Raw genomic sequence first — 20,778 nt, forward strand, 5'->3', positions numbered from 1 at the left:
GGAGACGTCTCTCTGTCTCCTCTCCCTCTCTCTTTTTCTGGGTAGTCTCTCAGGGATGTCACACACCACCAGCCTTATCATTCAGCTGATACCATCCCCCCCCCCCCCATCTTCGTTGCCAGGGTTACGGAGTACAAGAGGAGAGGCATAATAATTGATAGACAGACTCTGAAATAGACGGGCTTTCCAAATAGACAGGCTTTCAAATCCTCCTCTCCCCCCCCCTGCTCCACTCCCTGTCTGCGGGCCTATAGGGCTGACCTAATGTGTGTGTGTGTGTGTGTGTTTGTGTTTGTACATAAATTCGTCTTCCGAGATGAACCAGTCCAAACATGCTTACACGTTGTCCTGCACTGCCAGTTTACGTTCCCCTTCAGGAGGCATTGCAGCAAAACAGAAAAGCAGCCATTTAAACACAGCCTATGCACACACACACACACACACACATGCAGGAGCGCACACGAACACAGCCTGCCTCGCTGTCGTCCAAACTGCTGACTGTAGTAGCGCGCGCGTTCTCTACGTGCATCCCAGGTTGTTGTGCTTTACCCGACTTTCACTGCCCCCTTTATGTCTCTGGAACATTCCTGTCCTCCATGACCCCTCCTCCTCCCTGCCGTCCCCCCTCAACCCTGCCCTCCCCCCTCCTCCCCCTCCTCCCTGCCCTCCCCCACTGCAGCAGTGCCCAGCATGGCAGGCCAGTGTTAGAGTGGAGTATGCTGCCAGAGTATGCTGCCGTTAGCGTATGGATTGCTGGTGACTCATAAACAGCCTAGCTTAGCTTAGCTTATTTTTGCTAAACTAAGCATAGCATAGCTTAGCTTAGCTTATTTTTGCTAAACTAAGCATAGCATAGCATAGCTTAGCTTAGCCAAGCACAGTCTCTCACAGTGTCTGCATGCCAGCTAAAGCCTAAGGAGCGGCTGATGGAGGCAGGAATGGGCCGGGGGAGGAAGGAGAGGGTGAGCCCAGCGGTCAGTCGAGCCACATTCCACAGCGGCTGGAGCTGGGAAAGAGGGGAGGGAGGGAGAGGAGAGGAGGGGAAAGTGTTTATTTGCCTCCGGACAGGAATAGAGGAATAGCGAGGGCGAGGACCCATTCCGTTCGGGCTGCTCCGTGTTCCCAGGTGGGGTTTGACACGGGGATGGTAGCTGGAGGTGACAGGTGGACTGCAGGAGAGAGGGGGGAGCGGTGACGGATATTCATTCATCTGGAAATTCTCTGTGGAAAATTACAAACATGGAGGGGGGGGGTGAGATTCAGGCTCCGCTTTGTCGCCTTGACGGTCAGTAGGCTCATGGGGGTCACGACCTCCACCTGCTTCATCATGTAGGGTTTGTATCTCTCAGAGGAACACGAGTGTAGTTCCTGGATTCCCTCCTCAGCTGTCCGTGGTCCTGAAAGGGGGCGGGGGGATTGAAGGGGGGGGGGGCGGTGACAGAGTACTTGGTCAGCAGCATATGGAAATATGCACAATAGCACAATAGTGGCTGTGTTTTTGTGTGTTCAAGACAGACAATCCCAAATATTCACACACATTACAAAGATGGGTCCTATTACAGTTTTTTTTCCAATTGCTTAGATAGCCGATAGCTCATCTCTCCTCCAAAACTCACTCAAACCACCCAAACACTTTATACATGCCTCAAAAGAAGCTCGTTTGACCACAACACTGGCAACAGTTCTCTCTCAGACGCATACATTGTCACTCGTAAACACACAGACTTAAAAAACACTAACAACAGGGAGTGTTCCAGAACGATCTTTGTTCTTTGAGGATTGAAGGCTTGATCACATAAATCAGGCTGTAGTGTTCCCCTGGGCTGCTGTTACTACCATCCACGTGTCACATCTTGTCTCCCAGCTGTTTCAGAGGAAGAGCCTCTGCTGGGGTTTCCTAGTGTGTGTGTGTGTGTGTGTGTGTGTGTGTGTGTGTGTGTGTGTGTGTGAGTGTGAGTGTGAGTGTGTGTGTGTGAGTGTGTGTGTGTGTGTGTGAGAGTGAGTGTGTGTGTGTGTGTGTGTGAGTGTGTGTGTGTGTGTGTGTGTGAGTGTGTCAGATAGATAAAAGAGAGTGTTAGGAGAGACCAGAGAGAGAGCATTCAATGTGCGGCCGACATGGAATGTGGACTCTGCCCCACGGTCGACCGAGGAGAGGGAGAGAGAGAGGATGAGAGAGAGAGGATGAGAGAGAGAGGATGAGAGAGAGAGAGAGAGAGAGAGAGAGAGAGAAAGAGAGAGAGAGAGAGAGGATGAGAGAGAGAGAGGATGAGAGGGAGAGGATCCAGAGAGACACAAAAATAACACCCCTAGAAAGCTGGTGTCAAACTCACTGCTGCCAAGCTGAGGGGTTGCTATGGGAACGTAGTAGTCGAACAGAGTGCACACAGAGGAGGAGGGAGGGAGATTACGGAGAGCTGGAGAGAGAGATCCAGGGATGACTGAGATTAACTTAAACAGAGGAAGAGAGAATACTATAAAAAGAGATAGGAGAGAGAGATAGGAGAGAGAAATAGGAGAAGAGAGAGATAGGAGAGAGAGATAAGAGAGAGAGAGATAGGAGAGAGATATGAGAGAGAGATAGGAGAGAGAGAGATAGGAGAGAGAGATAAGAGAAGAGAGAGAGAGAGAGATAGGAGAGAGAGATAGGAGAGAGAGAGATAGGAGAGAGAGATAGGAGAGAGAGAGAGAGATAGGAGAGAGAGAGGAGAGAGAGAGATAGGAGAAGATAGGAGAGAGAGAGATAGGAGAGAGAGATAGGAGAGAGAGATAGAAGAGAGAGATAGGAGAGAGAGATAGGAGAGAGAGATATGAGAGAGAGATATGAGAGAGAGATAGGAGAGAGAGATATGAGAGAGAGATATGAAAGAGAGATAGGAGAGAGAGATAGGAGAGAGAGATAGTAGAGAGATAGGAAAGAGATAGGAGAGAGAGAGATAGGAGAGAGAGATATGAGAGAGAGATAGGAGAGAGAGATATGAAACAGAGATAGGAGAGAGAGATAGGAGAGAGAGATAGTAGAGAGATAGGAAAGAGATAGGAGAGAGAGATAGGAGAAGATAGGAGGGGGGAGACAGGAGGGTGACGTACTGATGCACTTTAAGACTGGCTCTTACAGTAAGTTAGGTGTAACAGTATGAGATGGAGAGTGGAGACGGGCTCTTACAGTAAATTAGGTGTAACAGTATAAGATGGAGTGGAGACTGGCTGTTACACTAAGTTAGGTGTAACAGTATAAGATGGAAAGTGGAGGGATGAGTTCTTACCAGCCATAGAGAAGGAGTCACTAAGAGGTAAGAGGAGATGGAGGCTAAGGTGGTAGCTTTTCTGGAGGAAGGAGTGAAGAAAAAGAGAGAGAGAAAGAGAGAGAGACAGAGAGAGAGAGAGAGAGAGAGAGAGAGAGAGAGAGAGAGCGAGAGAGAAAGTGAGAGACACAGAGAGAGGGGGGGAGAGGGAGAGAGAGATAGAGAGAGAGAGGGGGGAGGGGGAGAGAGAGACGAAGAGAGAGGGGGGGGGAGAGAGACAGAGAGAGGAGGATAAACAGGGAGGGGCGGGGTTAAGAATGGGTGTCAATGCAATTTGTGAAAAGCATTGGGGAGAGATCACGGCGTGTTTGATCAAATATTGATGCCCTGGGAGAGAGAGAGACTAAGAGAGAGATAGAGAGTGAGAGAGAGAGAGAGAGAGAGAGAGAGAGAGAGAGATGTGGGTGATGGAGGGAAGGGGGCCGAGAGACAGGGGAGGGGGGGTCACAAACCAAAGGCTTTGAGAGAAACAGGTTGTTGGTTATTTATGAATTTTATCGTTGTTATTTATTTAAAAACACTGTCTCTTTCTGTTCCTTCATACATGTCCTCTCTCTCTCTGTCTCTCTCTCAGACACATCACACATCCTAGAGCAAAGTGTGTGTACCCATCTGCCTGTGTGTGTGTGTGTTTGCGTGCACGTGTGTGTGTGCGACAGCTCGTGTGTGTTACTCGAGTGAGCCTCGGAGCCTCGATTGAAGTGAGTGTGTTTTTGTTTCCGGTTCACCTATTCCCATATGGCTTCAAATCCACCTCTCTGCCCCTCCTCCTACACCTCCCTCCTCCTCCACCTCACTCCCTCCTCCTCCTCCCTCCTCCTCCATCTACTTCTCCCTCCCCCTCCTTCTCCCTCCACCACCTCCACCTCCACTTCCTTCTCCCTCCTCCTCATCCACCTCCTTCTCCCTCCACCTTCCTCCACCTCCCTCCTCCTCCCTCCTCCCTCCCCCTCCTCCTCCTTCTCCCTCCCCCTCACCTCCCCCTCCTTTTCCTGCCAACCAACCCAGGTCCAACATCACACCAGCAACACCACGGATGCCATCGAGTAGCCACAGTCTCCTAAACATCACATCAACTAGCGTCTGCAATGCCGGGTGTAAGGAGGATGGTCAGAGTCATTTAAGAGATGAGCAGGACAAGATTAAATATGAGGCTAAATGGATTATCAGGTAGCTGGCTCTCTCTGCGTGGGGCCGTATCTTTTCTTGAGTTGATCTGTCCTTGGGCTGACCTTCGCAGTCGCTGTTCGAGCCACATGCCTGATCTAGGCCTGTTGGGTAGCAGAACTCTCTATCTGCCTGTGTTGCTCGTCGCTGACCCGATCTGATAACCAGAGTATGAAGTACAACCTTGGCACATGACACGGGGAGATAGCAGATCTCACAGTCGGGAACAAGGGAACGGTTGTGTCGTGGTCGTTTGTATTGTGCCTACCCATAATGCATTGGCACCAGCCGGCAGGCTGCTAATACAAGCAGTTACTGTAATCTATGAGGGGCTAGCGTCGTTGTAGCGGTGAAATGAATGTTTCATTCTCTCGTAACTCAGGGTGTAACACTGCATATTGGTTACTAATGCAGATATGCATGCAGTTATAGTAAAGGTATGTTGCTAACAGTAACACTATAGCAACAGGAACTAATGTCCCATTTGAAGTAGGGGGGCTGTCTGAACTGCAGGTCGATATTTTAAACATCTGGATGAAGCGTTTAGAAGCTCTCCAATGGAACACGCTGTACAATCACAGACTGCAGCCTTATTGGCCATTTGGGACAACATGCAAATGATATGCAAATGAGGCCTCTCGTCAGCGAGAACTCTGGTCAGGCTAGGCTGGCTGGACATGTCCAACGAGCACCGCTGGGGTCTCCAGGGGTCTCCAGTCATCTCCAGTCATCTCCAGGGGTCTCCAGTCATCTCCAGTCATCTCCAGTCATCTCCAGGGGTCTCCAGTCATCTCCAGTCATCTCCAGGGGTCTCCAGTCATCTCCAGTCCTCTCCAGTCCTCTCCAGGGGTCTCCAGTCATCTCCAGTCATCTCCAGGGGTCTCCAGTCATCTCCAGTCATCTCCAGTCATCTCCAGGGGTCTCCAGTCATCTCCAGTCATCTCCAGTCATCTCCAGTCATCTCCAGGGGTCTCCAGTCATCTCCAGGGGTCTCCAGTCATCTCCAGTCATCTCCAGTCATCTCCAGTCATCTCCAGGGGTCTCCAGTTATCTCCAGTCATCTCCAGGGGTCTCCAGTCATCTCCAGTCATCTCCAGTCATCTCCAGGGGTCTCCAGTCATCTCCAGTCATCTCCAGGGGTCTCCAGTCATCTCCAGTCCTCTCCAGTCCTCTCCAGGGGTCTCTTGTCATCTCCAGTCATCTCCAGGGGTCTCCAGTCATCTCCAGTCATCTCCAGGGGTCTCCAGTCCTCTCCAAGGGTCTCCAGTCATCTCCAGGGGGAAGGGAGTGTCAGTTGCAGGCTAGCCTCAGCCAGGCTGTCCCTGTCAGAGAATGTCTTCTGACAGACAGGGTGCACGTCTTACTGTGGGGGGAGAGAGAGGGAGGGCTCCTTCTGTTGCCCGCCATCTTTCCCCCTGCCTCTCTCTCCCCCTCTCTCTCTCTTCTCCCTCTCCCCCCTCTCCCTCTTTCCCTCTCCCCCCTCTCTCCCCCCTCTCTCTTCTCCCTCTCCTTCTCTCCCCCCCCCCCCCTCCGGTACTGGGTGAAGCGGTCCTGTCTCGGAGGGGTACGAGGTTAGGGTGCAGCAGTGTGTGTGTGTGTGGGTATGTGGGTGTGTGTGTGTGTCTCCCAGCAGACCTTGGGGGAGAGTGCACAGGCTCTGCTCCCTCCAGCAGACAGGCCGTGTGCGCCGCAGCCATCGGGGGTGCTCAGCAGATTCATGTGTTTGGGAGCCATATATTTGATTATGTATGTATTCATGGCACAGGATTCTTCACCATGTTGCCATAGCGATTGCAAGTCATGGCATTTTGAAACTGCAAGATACGAGGACTTTTCTTTCGGAATGTATAAATCGTGGAAATGAGATGTCAGGCCCTCTGACCCTCTGTGACCTTGAGGGAATTCGAGGATGTGTGCGCGTGCGTGTGTGTGTGCGTGCGTGTGTGTGTGTCCCCTCTCCAGACAGGTACACCTCCAGCTAATGCACGCGGCCAGAGAGACCAGGCTATGAAAGATACATGTACCTCTTATGTAAAGATGCTGCGTAGGACGGCCAGCACACTAGCACCACTCTAACACACACACACACACTACTACAGGAGACTAGCACCACTCTAACACACACACACACACACACACACACTACTACAGGAGACTAGCACCACTCTAACACACACACACTCCTACAGGAGACTAGCACCACTCTAACACACACACACACTCCTACAGGAGACTAGCACCACTCTAACACAAACATGCACACACACACATACACACACTTCCCTTCCTACACCAACCCCTTGGAAACAGTGCACCCTGTGCCCTGCCCTGTGTGTGTGTGTGTGCCCTGTGTGTGTGTGTGTGCTGTCTGAGACACAGGCTAGTGTTACAACACCACCTCACCTCACACACGTTACCTACCATGGAACCTGTGTAACTCATCCTCAGCCCCCTCCTGTTAGTGACCCGGCTGTGTCTCTCCCCTGCTCGCTCGCTCGCACCAGCCGGCACGCAAGGCATTTGTAATGTGCTTAGTGCTGCATGCTGGGAAATGTTGTTCTGGCCCAACTCTCATATGTAGGCTACTTCTGGAATGCCTGTTCGGAATAGACAATGTGAAAATGCGGATGTTTCGGATTCTTCTTGTGGGCGGCCAAAAGAATATCGACGTTGACTCTGTGGGCTCGTCTGACCTTTGACCTCTCCGGTAGGTGTTCACCACCTACTCGAATGAGGACTACGACCGCAGGAACGATGACGTGGACCCCATGGCCGCCTCGGCCGAGTACGAGCTGGAGAAGAGGGTGGAGAAGCTGGACCTGTTCCCTGTGGAGCTGGAGAAGGGTGAGTCCCCTTTCATCCATGTCTGGGAAACTGGGCGTCAACGTCGAACCGTCGGCCCAGCCTCATGCTGTGTCAGTAGCTCCGGTACGGTAGCTGACCCCCTCTCCTCAGCTAACACCTGGAGTGGTAGTCTCTGCTAGCTCGTGGCTAACAGCTCCACACCCGCCCATTATCTCCTTATCGGATTTATATTAGTATAGATTAGCAGTTTCTAATGAACTGCTAATGCTGCCCAGGCTGTTAATGCCTTTGTGTAAACAATGATGAAAGAGTTTAGTAGTTCAAGTTCCTCTTTCCCCGATGACAGTGGTCCTTACTGCCGGCACATGTAGACTTTGCTGAACGGACTTGATTGGACTGTTTTGCATTCATCAATAGTCAGTAGATGTATCTCAACAGAGATTCTTTCTTCCGTGAAGTTTGTCCCGTGTTGAGTCTACCTGGACTGAGAGCAGGTGTACGCGTGTGTGTGTGTGTGCGTGTGTGTGCCCTCTGCAGATGGCGATGGGCTGGGGATCAGCATCATAGGGATGGGAGCTGGAGCCGACATGGGCCTGGAGAAACTGGGCATCTTCGTCAAGACTGTCACCGACGGAGGGGCCGCACACCGAGACGGGAGGTAGGGGCTCTCTCACTCACACACACACACACTCACACACACACACACTCACTCACTCACACAGACACATGAAGAGTCTGTTTCTCCCTTGCTTTGTCCCCTGAGCGTTCCTCTGCCCTGTGTTCAGGATCCTGGTGAATGACCTGATCGTGGAGGTGGACGGCACCAGCCTGGTGGGCGTCACCCAGACCTTTGCTGCCTCCGTGCTCCGCAACACCACCGGCACAGTCAAGTGAGGCCACGCCCCCTGCCGCACCTCCTCGGGATCAAACCCCGCCCACCCCTCAGAGCTCACTCACTGTGACCACGCACGCCCCCCTCGCAGCTGCTCTGGCCGCAGAAACGAAACCATGACGATCAGCGTGGTTCTCTCTCCCTTCCCGTCACCTCCTCTCCTCACACCGTCCCTCCTGTGGCACTCCAGAGCCTACGCAGTCTAACAGCTATTAGTCAGAAGTCTACTGGCTGAGGTGTCTCTCTCCAGGAACAGAACTGCAGAGAGAGAGAGAGAGAGAGAGAGAGGGGGAGAGGGAGAGAGAAAGGGAGAGAGAGAGAGAGAGGGGGAGAGGGAGAGAGAAAGGGAGAGAGAGAGTGAGAGAGAGAGACAGAGAGAGAGAGAGAGAGAGGGGGGGGAGAGAGAGAGAGAGAGAGAGGGGGGAGAGAGAGAGACAGAGAGAGAGAGTGAGACAGAGAGAGACAGAAGGGGGAGACAGAGAGAGAGAGAGACAGATACAGGAATATACCTAGAGCGAGAGAGAGAGATAAAGAGAGAGAGAGACAGATACACAGCAAGATACCTAGAGCAAGAGAGAGAGAGATACAGGAAGATACCTAGAGAGAGAGAGAGGGAGAGAGAGAGAGAGAGAGAGAGAGAGAGAGAGAGAGAGAGAGAGAGAGCGTGCCATTACGGGAGGTCCTCATTAATACGAGGCAGAATCCCTGGCTGCCGCCTAAGAGGCAGGGGAGAGGAGGTAGGAGAGAGGAGGCAGTGGAGAGGAGGACAGGGCTATTTATAACACACTGGTTACCACCCTCCTCCTCTCCCCTGACAGACTCTGGGACTCTCTCCCCCCTCCACAGAGGGAGGGGGGAGAGAGGGCGAGGGAGGGGCCAGGGCATGAGGGGGAAAGAGGGTGCCCCAAAAATGTCAGTTGCCAGACCCCAGTCTGGCTCTCCTTCCTCCCCTTGTCCCCGTCACCCTGACCCAGTTCCTCTGCTGTCCTCCTGGAGACAGGGGGCCGTCGAGGCTGGAGGAGGATCCAGCCTCTGACCTCCAGCCAAGGTCATGGAACTGGGCTGGGATGCATAGAGACAACAGATGTCCGGGGGTTCCTGGACCAGCAGACAAGTCAGACAGACAGACAGTCAGACAGTCTGTCAGACAGACACGAAACAGGCAGACAGACAGACAGACAGACAGACAGACAGTCAGACAGTCTGGCAGACAGACACGAAACAGGCAGACAGGCAGGCAGGCAAGCAGACAGGCAGACAGTCAGACAGACAACAAACAGGCAGACAGACAGACAGACAAGAAACAGGCAGGCAGGCAGGCAGGGAGGCAGACAATACAGGCAGACAAAACACCCCCCAGAGTAGAGTGTGTCTCCGGGCTTGTGAATTAATTGGCTGGCACGTCCGTCACTCACCCCCTGACAGCGTGCTGACTGGCTGCCCTGACAGGTGTCACTGTTTTGATTGGTCTAGATTTAAGAAGGGAGCCCAGACACGGCAGCATGTTGTGTAACGCTGCTCCCCCCCGTGATGGTGACTGAGCACAGCCTGCATGTCGCAGCCCCAACTCTGCCTCCTGCTCCACGCTCCTCACGCTTAACTGCCCAGCTGTGGGTCACCTCCCCTGGGGAGGGAGAAACACCCTGTTGGTTCCCCTCCCTGAACCCCACCCCACCCCCTTCCAGCACCCCACCTCATGATAACCGGATCATGCCGGATCTTGCAAAACATCTGCACGTGAATACCCATCTGGAGAAAACACTTACATCATTCTTACATCCCTCTATCACCAAATCCAGGACTCCCATTTATTCAGGGCTCCCGAATAAAACTCGACATCCTGTGGCACCTTCCAACGTAAAGCGTTTATCCTCTTTGGTGATAATGCGTCACGCTTGTCTGTGAACTGGGGCCGTTTCCTCCCCCCAGCCCACAGACGTTATACAAGCGTTTCTAATGCTCGTGACTCACAGCGTGTCTGGAGCAGCTGTGCATCGACGCACAGTCACTCAGGATCAACAGGACCTGGAATACCTGGAACCAGGACAAACACACTGCTCACTGTACTGCTGGGCTTTCACCCAGAAATGTTGCTAAGGTTTTACAGGTCATCCTGGAGTTTGTCACTGGGAAGTCACGCCTGCAGGTTTCTGATTGGAGAGGGTGGTGTAGCCAGGGGTTTCTGATTGGTCTTTGAGGGGTGAGCACGTATCTGATTGGTCTTTGTGGGGTGAGCACGTATCTGATTGGCTTGTGTGGTGCGGGCAGGTTTCTGATTGGAGAGGGTGGTGCTTCAGCTTGGTCTGTGTGGGGCAAGCAGGTGTTTCCGGTGGTTTCTGATTAGCCGGTGTGTCTCGGGGCAGGTTCATGATTGGCCGAGAGAAGCCGGGGGAGCAGAGCGAGGTGGCCCAGCTGATCCAGCAGACCCTGGAGCAGGAACGCTGGCAGAGGGAAATGATGGAGCAGCGCTACAACCAGTACATGGACGAGGACGAGGAGGTAACCTCCACACACACACGCACACACACAGACCATGCTGTGTTAGGGAGGAGGGTCAAGTCCTCTGGTCTCTCTTTCTCTCTCTCTCTCTCTCTCTCTCTCTCTCTCTCTCTCTCTCTCTCTCTCTCTCTCTCTCTCTCTCTCTCTCTCTCTCTCTCTCTCTCTCTCTCTCTCTCTCTGTATCTCTCTCTCTCTTCTCTCTCTCTCTCTCTCTCTCTCTCTCTCTCTCTCTCTCTCTCTCTCTCTCTGTATCTCTCTCTCTCTCTCTCTCTCTCTCTCTCTCTCTCTCTCTCTCTCTCTCTCTCTCTCTCTCTCTGTGTCTCTTGTTTGTAATTCTCTCTCCTTTACTGTGGGAGGAGGAAATGCCAGGATAATTGAGTTCTCTGTGTCCGAAATCAAATTATTCTTAGTGGCTGTCCAGGCTGGGGTGTGAAGATGCACGGACAGCCAGCCAGCTAGGCTGGCAGACAGGCAGGCAGGCAGACAGACAGACAGACAGACAGACAGGCAGACAGACAGACAGACTGACAGACAGGCAGACAGACAGAAGACAAGGCAGACAGACAGACAGACGACCAGGCAGACAGACATTCAGACAGACGACCAGGCAGACAGACAGACAGACAGACAGGCAGACAGGCAGACAGGCAGGCAGGCAGGCAGGCAGGCAGGCAGGCAGGCAGGCAGGCAGGCAGGCAGGCAGGCAGGCAGGCAGGCAGGCAGGCAGGCAGGCAGGCAGGCAGGCAGGCAGGCAGGCAGGCAGGCAGGCAGGCAGGCAGGCAGGCAGGCAGGCAGGCAGGCAGGCAGGCAGGCAGGCAGGCAGGCAGGCAGGCAGGCAGGCAGGCAGGCAGGCAGGCAGGCAGGCAGGCAGGCAGGCAGGCAGGCAGGCAGGCAGGCAGGCAGGCAGGCAGGCAGGCAGGCAGGCAGGCAGGCAGGCAGGCAGGCAGGCAGGCAGGCAGGCAGGCAGGCAGGCAGGCAGGCAGGCAGGCAGGCAGGCAGGCAGGCAGGCAGGCAGGCAGGCAGGCAGGCAGGCAGGCAGGCAGGCAGGCAGGCAGGCAGGCAGGCAGGCAGGCAGGCAGGCAGGCAGGCAGGCAGGCAGGCAGGCAGGCAGGCAGGCAGGCAGGCAGGCAGGCAGGCAGGCAGGCAGGCAGGCAGGCAGGCAGGCAGACCCTCATCTCGGTTACATAGGCCCAGTGTTCACCATGCTATGCTGCAGCATCTACAAACCACACACGCAGCTCAGGAGTGAAGGGAGGCTGCTTGTGTTTGTGTGTGCGAGCATGCGTGCCCAGGGAGAGAAAGAGAGAGAGTGAGAGACAGATTGTTGTGACAGGAAGAGCCAGGGGTTCTGTTAGGACTAGCCTCAGACGAGTGTTGGTAAAGCAACACTATGAATAGTGTTGCTGCTGCATGAGCCAAACCATAAACCACAGAAAGACAGTACATTGGCACGTCAGTGTTTCTCGACTATTAAGCAATCGTGTACGGCATTCGTCCATTAAGACAAAGATTTATCGTGTAGCCACCACACACCGAGAATCGTCTTTAGCTGTTGCCCTTTTGGTGGTGTTTGGTGGCGGCAAACACAAAATGGAGGTTGCCCAATTGTTGGGTGTCGATTCTGGCTAAGCATGTGTCGAGGAAATGGGATTTTATCCCAAAGCTCGCTTGTGCCATCTGGTGGACATCCTGTTGCAGTGCAGGCAGATCAGGATAAAGTGGGACGCGATCTGCACAATACAGTTAAACAAACCTAAGAGCACACAATGTACACAATATAGTATCAAGTAAATACAATTGATTTACCGAACCGAATCTCCACAGTACCATTTGCTGAAATGGTATCATTTGTGAAGACAAGGTTTGTGATATCCAGCTGTTGTCCAGTGTGGGCCCATGTTGGAGGTTACTGTGAGGGAGGTTTGTCAAAGCCGCTAGGCTACAGAGGAGCTTGGATCGATAGAGAAAACGTCTCTCTAACTCTCTCTTTTGTCTAATGGGTCGGGGCTAGGGAGTATTGATCCACAAGGTTCTGCTGGAGGACAATACAGAACCGAGGTTCGCTGACCAAGACCCCCATCATGGTCATTAGGACCTGGTCATAAAATAAAGAAAAACGAAAGAACACGCATCTTTGGCTTTTAGGCAGTAGACTAGTGCTAAGAGAAGGCCGTGTCGCATGGACAAATACATGCGTGAGGCTTGTTTACCTTGTGGTGCATTCTGTAGTGCATTCTGGGTACAGGAAGTGCAGATAAGCATTCCTCGCTGTTCATTCACGCGTCGGTTGGCTCCCGAGTTGAGCTGAAGTCTAAACAGTCCGTACAGCTGCAGACACAGACGTGCAGCGTAGTGACAGAGTGAACCGAGAGGCCGGTGTGAGTGAGCTCTCCCCCCGCCGTCTCTCCTCCCCCAGACGGGAGAGTACGCCACGGACGAGGAGGAGGAGATGAGCCCCATGTTCCCCAACGCCATCGAGGTGTTCGACCTGGCCGAGAACGAGGACATGCTGTCGCCTGTGGAGATGGATCCTGAGAAGCTGGCCCACAAGTTCAAAGAGGTGAGACCACCTGGAGCCACGAGGAGACGTAGGAGGGAGAGAGACATGCAGGGGCCAGGGAGAGAGACCGCCAAAGACACTTGCAGCCATGAACACGGCAAACACACAAACATAAGACACATCTATGTCGATACCAAGCTGACACCAAGACTATTTTTTGGGGGGAAATGAGCTGTTCATTGACATATTCATCATTTGACATATTTCCCTCCTCTCTCTCTCTCTCTCTCTCTCTCTCTCTCTCTCTCTCTCTCTCTCTCTCTCTCTCTCTCTCCCTCTCTCTCTCTCTCTCTCTCTCTCTCTCTCTCTCTCTCTCTCTCTCTCTCTCTCTCTCTCTCTCTCTCTCTCCCTCCCTCTCTCTTTCTCTCTCTCTGTAGCTTCAGATCAAGCATGCTGTCACCCAGGCTGAGATTCAACAGTTGAAGAGAAGGGTAGGACCACAGCCAGCTGTACTACGACCCCCTGACCAGCTTTCCCACGACCCCCTGACCAGCCCTGCTACGACCCCCTGACCAGCCCTGCTACGACCCCCTGACCAGCCCTCCTACGACCCCCTGACCAGCCCTCCTACACCTCCCTGACCAGCCCTCCTACGACCCCCTGACCAGCCCTCCTACGACCCCCAGACCAGCTTTCCTACGACCTCCTGACCAGCCCTCCTACGACCTTCTAACCAGCCCTCCTACGACCCCCTGACCAGCCCTCCTACGACCCCCTGACCAGCCCTCCTACGACCCCCAGACCAGCCCTCCTACACTTCCCTGACCAGCCCTCCTACGACCCCCAGACCAGCCCTCCTACAACCCCCTGACCAGCCCTCCTACGACCCCCAGACCAGCCCTCCTACGACTCCCTGACCAGCCCTCCTACGACCCCCAGACCAGCCCTCCTACGACCCCCAGACCAGCCCTCCTACGACCCCCAGACCAGCCCTCCTACGACTCCCTGACCAGCGCTCCAGCGGTGGTCACCATCGCTGACGTTGTTCTCCTACTGTTCCCCTTCACATCCCCCTTTCCCCCCTGTACACCCTCACACGCACTCACAACTCAAACACCCACACACACCACTCACTCTCACACACACTCTCTCACACACACACAGCTGGCCCACGCCGAGCAGGACAAGCTGCGCTGGCGCATGGAGCGCGCCCAGTTGGAGCAGAACGTGCGGGAGAACAAGGAGCGCATGGAGAAGCTGGAGGGCTACTGGATGGAGGCCCAGTCGCTGTGCCAGGCGGTGGACGAGCACCTGAAGGAGACCCAGGCTCAGTACCAGACCCTGGAGCGCAAGTACAGCAAGGCCAAGCGCCTCATCAAGGACTACCAGCAGAAGTAAGGAGGGACCGGGGGGGATTCTGGGGGATGTAGTTTCCTTGACTGGTAGTGGGGGGTGGGGCAGTGTTCCAGGGAGATACAGTACCTGATGTGACCGTGTGGTTGTGTTCCAGGGAGATAGAGTACCTGAAGAAGGAGACGGCTCAGCGTCGGGCCCAGGAGGAGACAGAGGCCTCTAACAAGGAAGAGGCAGACACCCTGCAGGGCCAGGTGTGTGTGTGACCGTGTGTGTGTGTGAGCGTACAGGTGTGTGTGTGTGTGTGTGACTGCTCCACGAGGCTCCTGTCAACCCGCTGCCGTCTCCTCCTTCCTCCTGCAGATCTCGGACCTAGAGACCAAGGTGGACGCTCTGAAGACCTCCGAGCCCTCATAGACCTCCTCCTCCCCTCCCCTCTCCTCTCCTCTCCCCCCTCCTCCTCCTCCTCCTCCTTCCAGACAGGAAGGACTCCGGGGCCTGTCTTTGTCCAGACAAGATGTTCAGATGGGAAAAACAAACAGAGAACAGGGAAGGAGAGGGAGAGAGAGGGAAGGAGAGGGAGAGAGAGGGAAGGAGAGGGAGAGAGAGGGAGAGAGAGGGAAGGAGAGGGAGAGAGAGAGAGGGAAGGAGAGGGAGAGAGAGGGAGAGAGAGGGAGAGAGGGGGAAGGAGGGGGGAGAGAGGGAAGGAGAGGGAGGGAGAGAGAGAGAGAGAGAGAGAGAGAGAGAGAGAGAGAGAGAGAGAGAGAGAGAGAGGGAGAGAGAGAGGGAGAGAGAGAGAGAGAGAGAGAGAGAGAGAGAGAGAGAGAGAAGGAGAGGGAAGGAGAGGGAGAGAGAGGGAAGGAGAGGGAGAGAGACTCACGGAGCGCCAGTTGGGGTGGGGGTCAGGATGGGGGGCGGGGCAGTGGGGGCACCTGCAAGAAGAAAGAAACCAGAAACGAACACCAGAATGTTTTCATTGTCTATAATTGGCTTAGAGCTCGGTGAGGTTATCCGAGAGATCCACCATCTTCCCCCTCCCCTTCCTACGGCTCACAGGCTTCCTGTGGACCCCAGGGCCTTGCCTGGCTCCTACCTTCTCCACAGTGTCTCCTCGTATTATCCACATCAAACAACTAACCAGGAGTATCATCATAGCCCTCTCTACTGGCCAGACTGGTGTATTGACTAACTGAATTTGGGGAAAACTGGACAAGAAGATTGTCTTCAGCTTCTTAAGCTTTGTGGTTTGAACTCACAGGAACACAACAGCGCCCCTCTCCTCCTGAACAGCGACCCCTGGGGGCAGGGAATGGAATAACTGAAGCAGACTGTCTATGCTTGGGGCTTGTACAGTGAAAGACTGGACAGATATTGACTTTTGTTTGTATATATTCTTGACGTGTATTTAAAAGTTTTTCAAAGGCTTAAGCAATGGGGAAGGAGGGGGGCTGGTAAGGAGATATGCGTGGCTGGGGGGGGGGGGGGGGGGTATAATGGGGGGCAATACAGATATACAGTTCAGTGTAGATAGAAGCAGGTGTCTGCATCTCTTTTTCTATTAGCTAATGGCAAACAGGGTGTGAATATGTTGGTTTTACTTACGTGCAACTCATGTTTGGTCAAGAGAATCGTTGACGGACAGCGTTAAGGATGGCTTTGCACTCTGCTTGGTATAAATTCTGATTGCGCCTCGGCCAATAAGGTCTCAACTAGAGGAGGGGCGGAGCTTGGCCGGGTGTGAGGGGATTGGCTGTCGGTTGACAGGAACCAGGAACAGGATGTTGTGGCTGAAGTCACAGAGCGTCTCTGTGAATGAGGAGGAGTTAAACTAGGGAGAAATATGGTGGTCTCCTCGTCTCCTCTCCTGGTCTCCTCTCCTGGTGTCCTCTCCTCGTCTCCTCTCCTCCCGAGCCCTGCGCTGGTGAGCAGAGGGGGGTGCCCTGGTGACTCACTGGATAAGCGCGTTCACCCGTAAGCCTAAAGCCTAACAGTTGGGTCTGGGTTCGAATCCAGTGCCCTTCCTGTATGGCTTCCCCTATCCCTCTCCCTGCCTTCCTGTCTCTCTCTCCCCAACTGTCAAGAAATGTCGAAGAATTGTGGATACTGGATACTGTGAAGGAGCGAAAGGAGGATTGAGGCGACCAAGAGGGCAGGACTGGAGCGAGGAAGCTGCAGTTGAGAACGTGGAGAACGTCCGAATGGACTCGTTGTATAATAGCTGCTCTCACTTGAACCTCAAAACACCTGTCTGCTGCCTTGTTACCTCTCTGCTGCTCTCCTCAACACCCCTGACCTCACCCATGACCTCACCCCCGACCTCACCCCCGACCTCACCCTGACCTCACCCCTGACCTCACCCCTGACCTCACACCCGACCTCACCCCCGACCTCACCCCCGACCTCACCCCGACCTCACCCCTGACCTCACCCCGACCTCACCCCTGACCTCACCCACGACCTCACCCCTGACCTCAACCCTGACCTCACCCACAACCTCACCCCAACCTCACCCACAACCTCACCCCAACCTCACCCACGACCTCACCCCGACCTCACCGCAACCTCACCCATGACCTCACCCCTGACCTCACCCCTGACCTCACCCACGACCTCACCCCGACCTCACCCCTGACCTCACCCCCGACCTCACCCCAACCTCACCCCTGACCTTACCCCCGACCTCACCTATGACCTCACACCGACCTCACCGCGACCTCACCCTTCTGGTCACCTCCAACCCGACGTCGCAGCCCTTTCAGCTTCACTGTCTGACAGTTCCTCGAGGCTCATCTCCATCAGCTAGCACCCACCACCCCCAACTCTCCAGCCCAAGTCAGGTCTGTGAACTCATAAGGTCACCTGTCTGCCCTCGCTAAAGAAACTATGGGATGGGTATGCTGTCCATATACGACGAAAAACAAACCCAGATCAGCGTTTGTGTGTGTGTGTGTGTATGTTAGAGGAAGCTGGCTTGTGCCTCGCAATGCAGTATTAGTGGGTGTGTCTGGATGGGTCAGATAGATAGCTGGTATGCTATCATGTATAGACAATGACATTGAGGCACGTCCTCTTGTTCAGATTCTCTCGAAACAGGCACTTCTGTGTTTTACCGCACAGTTGTCCTTCGTCCAATGATGATTTTAGCTTTAGACACGTGCAAAAGACAAGCAAGTCGAAGTGCACTTCACAGTGACCCCAATGCACTTAATAAAGAAAATAACGGCAACTAAAATATATAGCGAAAGGCAATGAAAGAGGACTGGAGATGCAAACGGGACCCAGAGGAATTAACTCTTCTTTGAAACTTGTGTGGAAGCCGAGTGACCGGGGGGGGAGGGGGGTCATCTCTCAAAGTGGCCCCAGTGGAGAGGTGAGCGTGTGCCTCTCCCATCTGATCTCTCCCCCCACGTCCCACCTCTCCCGCGTCTCTCCTGCTGCTGCTCTCCCTCCGGCTTCGCGCCGCCTCTCTCCCAGGGCAGGTACCGCGCGGGGGGACGGACACTGTTCACGTTCGGCCGCAGCTCCCTCAGCTCTCGCGCGGTCACGTCGTGCTACACGCCGCGGTGTCGACGTTCCGAGCGGGTCGGGGAGAGAGAGGAAGGCTTGTTTACACCGGAGGACGGACCCCTTTCTCTCTCCCCCGTCCTCAACGTCGCGGTTACTGTGAGTAACTCAAGGGACTGCCGACATTCACTGACAACTGGACTGCACAAAACATGCTCGCACGTATCCCTCCTCTAGCTAGCTAGCTAGCTACCATATCAGCCGTGTGTCAACCACAGGGTCTACAGTCACAGCGCTGTACCGAGCAGGACTGGCCTCTAGGTGCCAGCAGTGAGATCTTGAGTGACTCACTCAGGGACAGACGAGGCAAGTCTCTCTTCGGAGGACACGGACTAAACATAAAAACCCCATTCTTTAGATCCTCAGACTGTCCTTCTTAGGGCGTGGTCACACCAAGATATCCTCTCACGCAGTAACTTCCGTTGTTATGACATGTCTACTGTCCGGTGATGATATCATAGTATTAACATACTGTAACATACTAACATTCTGCCTGAGGACTCTGTTCAGTAGCGTGAACCTGAGGCCCGAGTGGCCTGTCAGAACAGAGACGCTGGGAAGTTCTAGAACGGAACCATTAGAGCTAGGTTTACTTCTCATTCCACATTCCGATTTCTTTTTTTTTCTTCTTTTTTTTTCTCTCTCCATGATGGAGAGCATGCTGGTCTCTGTGGAGGCTTTGTTGTGTTGGAACCCTGCATCTAGAAAGGGGCGGATCTTCAGACTGTAGGGACGGAAGTTTCATAAGCACTTTGAGTGCAAGACTGGCGCATTACAAATAAAATGTATTATTATTATTATCTATGAAAAAGGCCAAATCTGCCACCCCGCCCCCACACAGACACAGTCATACACACTTTTTATTGAGAACATTATATTGAACGGCCGCATCATCGGTTATTTAAAAAAAACATTTGAAAACAAGCCTTTGCCCCTGGCCTCTGGACATCATAGTTTTCACTGTCAACATGTTCAGCTGGAGCCTGACTATAGCGCCGCTGTGTGGAAGGCTGCATCCTGGTCCTCATCTTCTCTCTCTGATTACTACAAAACTACAAAGGCAAAAAAAGACAAACACAAAGTATAGTTCACAGACTTTGGTTGACAGAGGTGTGCTTGATTTACCTTGTCAGGCACAGTGGACCAATGAAATAGTGCCAAAAGTGCAAGCTCTGCATGTAAGGCAATTCAAATCAAGTGCACCGTTTAAGTATTTCAAAGATTTGAAACATGTATTCGACGTCAATCTGCTTCTGTCTTTAAAACGTCATATTATTTGTCTTGCATCATTTACTGTCATCATTAATAAATACAGATGTGGAATTGCAGTGTGATGTGTCGTGTGTCAGTGTGCCTATACACAGCAGGATCCACATCACAGGCACGGTTCTCCCTGAGGGCCTCATCCACATCACAGGCACTGTTCTCCCTGAGGGCCTCATCCACATCACAGGCACGGTTCTCCCTGAGGGCCTCATCCACATCACAGGCACTGTTCTCCCTGAGGGCCTCATCCACATCACAGGCACTGTTCTCCCTGGAGCGTCATCCACATCACAGGCACTGTTCTCCATGAGGGCCTCATCCACATCACAGGCACTGTTCTCCATGAGGGCCTCATCCACATCACAGGCACTGTTCTCCCTGAAGGCCTCATCCACATCACAGGCACTGTTCTCCCCGTTCATGCAGCGCTGGACGAAATGCATCGAGTGGCGCATGAAAAGCCCTGACAGGCCTGAACACTCACGTCACCACAAGCCTCCTCTTCCTCCTCCTTGTCCTCCTCTTCCTCCTCCTAGTCCTCTTTGTCCTCCTCTTCCTCCAGAAAAACTGTAAATGCAGCTAAATGAAATTGTATATTTATCTACATTTGAGCAATATGGTTGGCATCATTGAAATATTTTATAAAATGCTGGGCACATACAAACTCTCCTATATTTAGACTCTTGTTAAATATATGATTAGATATACGTCAAAAGCAGAGATCTATGTTCCCCGGAAGATCACTGGGTTTGGGGTGTACCACACAGTGGTCCAGGTTTGATTCCAGCTACATTTCTGCATGTCGTTCCCTCTCATTACCATGACAGCCTTCGAAAGTGGACCATACATCACATCAGGGTATCTCAAGGACACAATAATGAACACTCACCTGTGCCACCTTAAACCCATAACATGGGCGGAGGCTGCCAAAACAAGGAGGTACATTACTGTATCACTGATCCATGATCAGAGCTAAACCACTGTAATTATATGTCACAGGTGGCCTAGTCTACAAGAAAGTTGTTAAACCATCCAAACCTGTTTGGATCTACTTTCTATTTCCCCTGACACACAAACTAACATTTTTCCTTCATCGTCTGCTAGGCTTTGAGTGTGGGGTGTTGGTATAGGTAAGTAAAAAATCGATTGAAATGGTCATTAATTGTTAACCAGATTAACTAAATTAATAAACTGTAACAATGGGCTAAAATATAGACAGGGCAGAACATGCTGGATCTTAACAGATAGTTAAGATTTGACCTGTATTCCAACTACACAAGTAGGTTGATTAATAAACCTACATTTCATGTCGTGTCACCACGGTAACATTACATTTTGGCGTGTTTTATATATATTTTAGACCCTGCCTGCTCTTCATTCTCTCCATGAGTAAAGAGAGGAGAAGGATTGTCAACTATGGCTTCAGGTAA

General features: G+C 53.0%; 1 protein-coding gene across 1 annotated transcript in view; it reads left to right on the forward strand.

Annotated features, from left to right (window-relative positions):
• ppp1r9ba (protein phosphatase 1, regulatory subunit 9Ba) overlaps window positions 1–15,115 on the forward strand; it is a 36,390-nt gene extending 21,275 nt beyond the window's left edge. The window contains exons 3-11 of the mRNA XM_084677884.1: window positions 7,181–7,313; window positions 7,812–7,932; window positions 8,060–8,164; window positions 10,530–10,665; window positions 13,082–13,225; window positions 13,603–13,656; window positions 14,330–14,559; window positions 14,676–14,772; window positions 14,882–15,115. Coding sequence (XP_084534010.1) covers window positions 7,181–7,313; window positions 7,812–7,932; window positions 8,060–8,164; window positions 10,530–10,665; window positions 13,082–13,225; window positions 13,603–13,656; window positions 14,330–14,559; window positions 14,676–14,772; window positions 14,882–14,935 — 1,074 coding nt within the window. The 3' untranslated portion in view covers window positions 14,936–15,115. The remainder of the gene's footprint in view (window positions 1–7,180; window positions 7,314–7,811; window positions 7,933–8,059; window positions 8,165–10,529; window positions 10,666–13,081; window positions 13,226–13,602; window positions 13,657–14,329; window positions 14,560–14,675; window positions 14,773–14,881) is intronic.
• The last annotated feature ends 5,663 nt before the right edge of the window (window positions 15,116–20,778 follow it).

Source organism: Hypomesus nipponensis, chromosome 17, assembly GCF_054491055.1.
Source record: "Hypomesus nipponensis isolate SF chromosome 17, ASM5449105v1, whole genome shotgun sequence".
NCBI lineage: Eukaryota > Metazoa > Chordata > Actinopteri > Osmeriformes > Osmeridae > Hypomesus > Hypomesus nipponensis.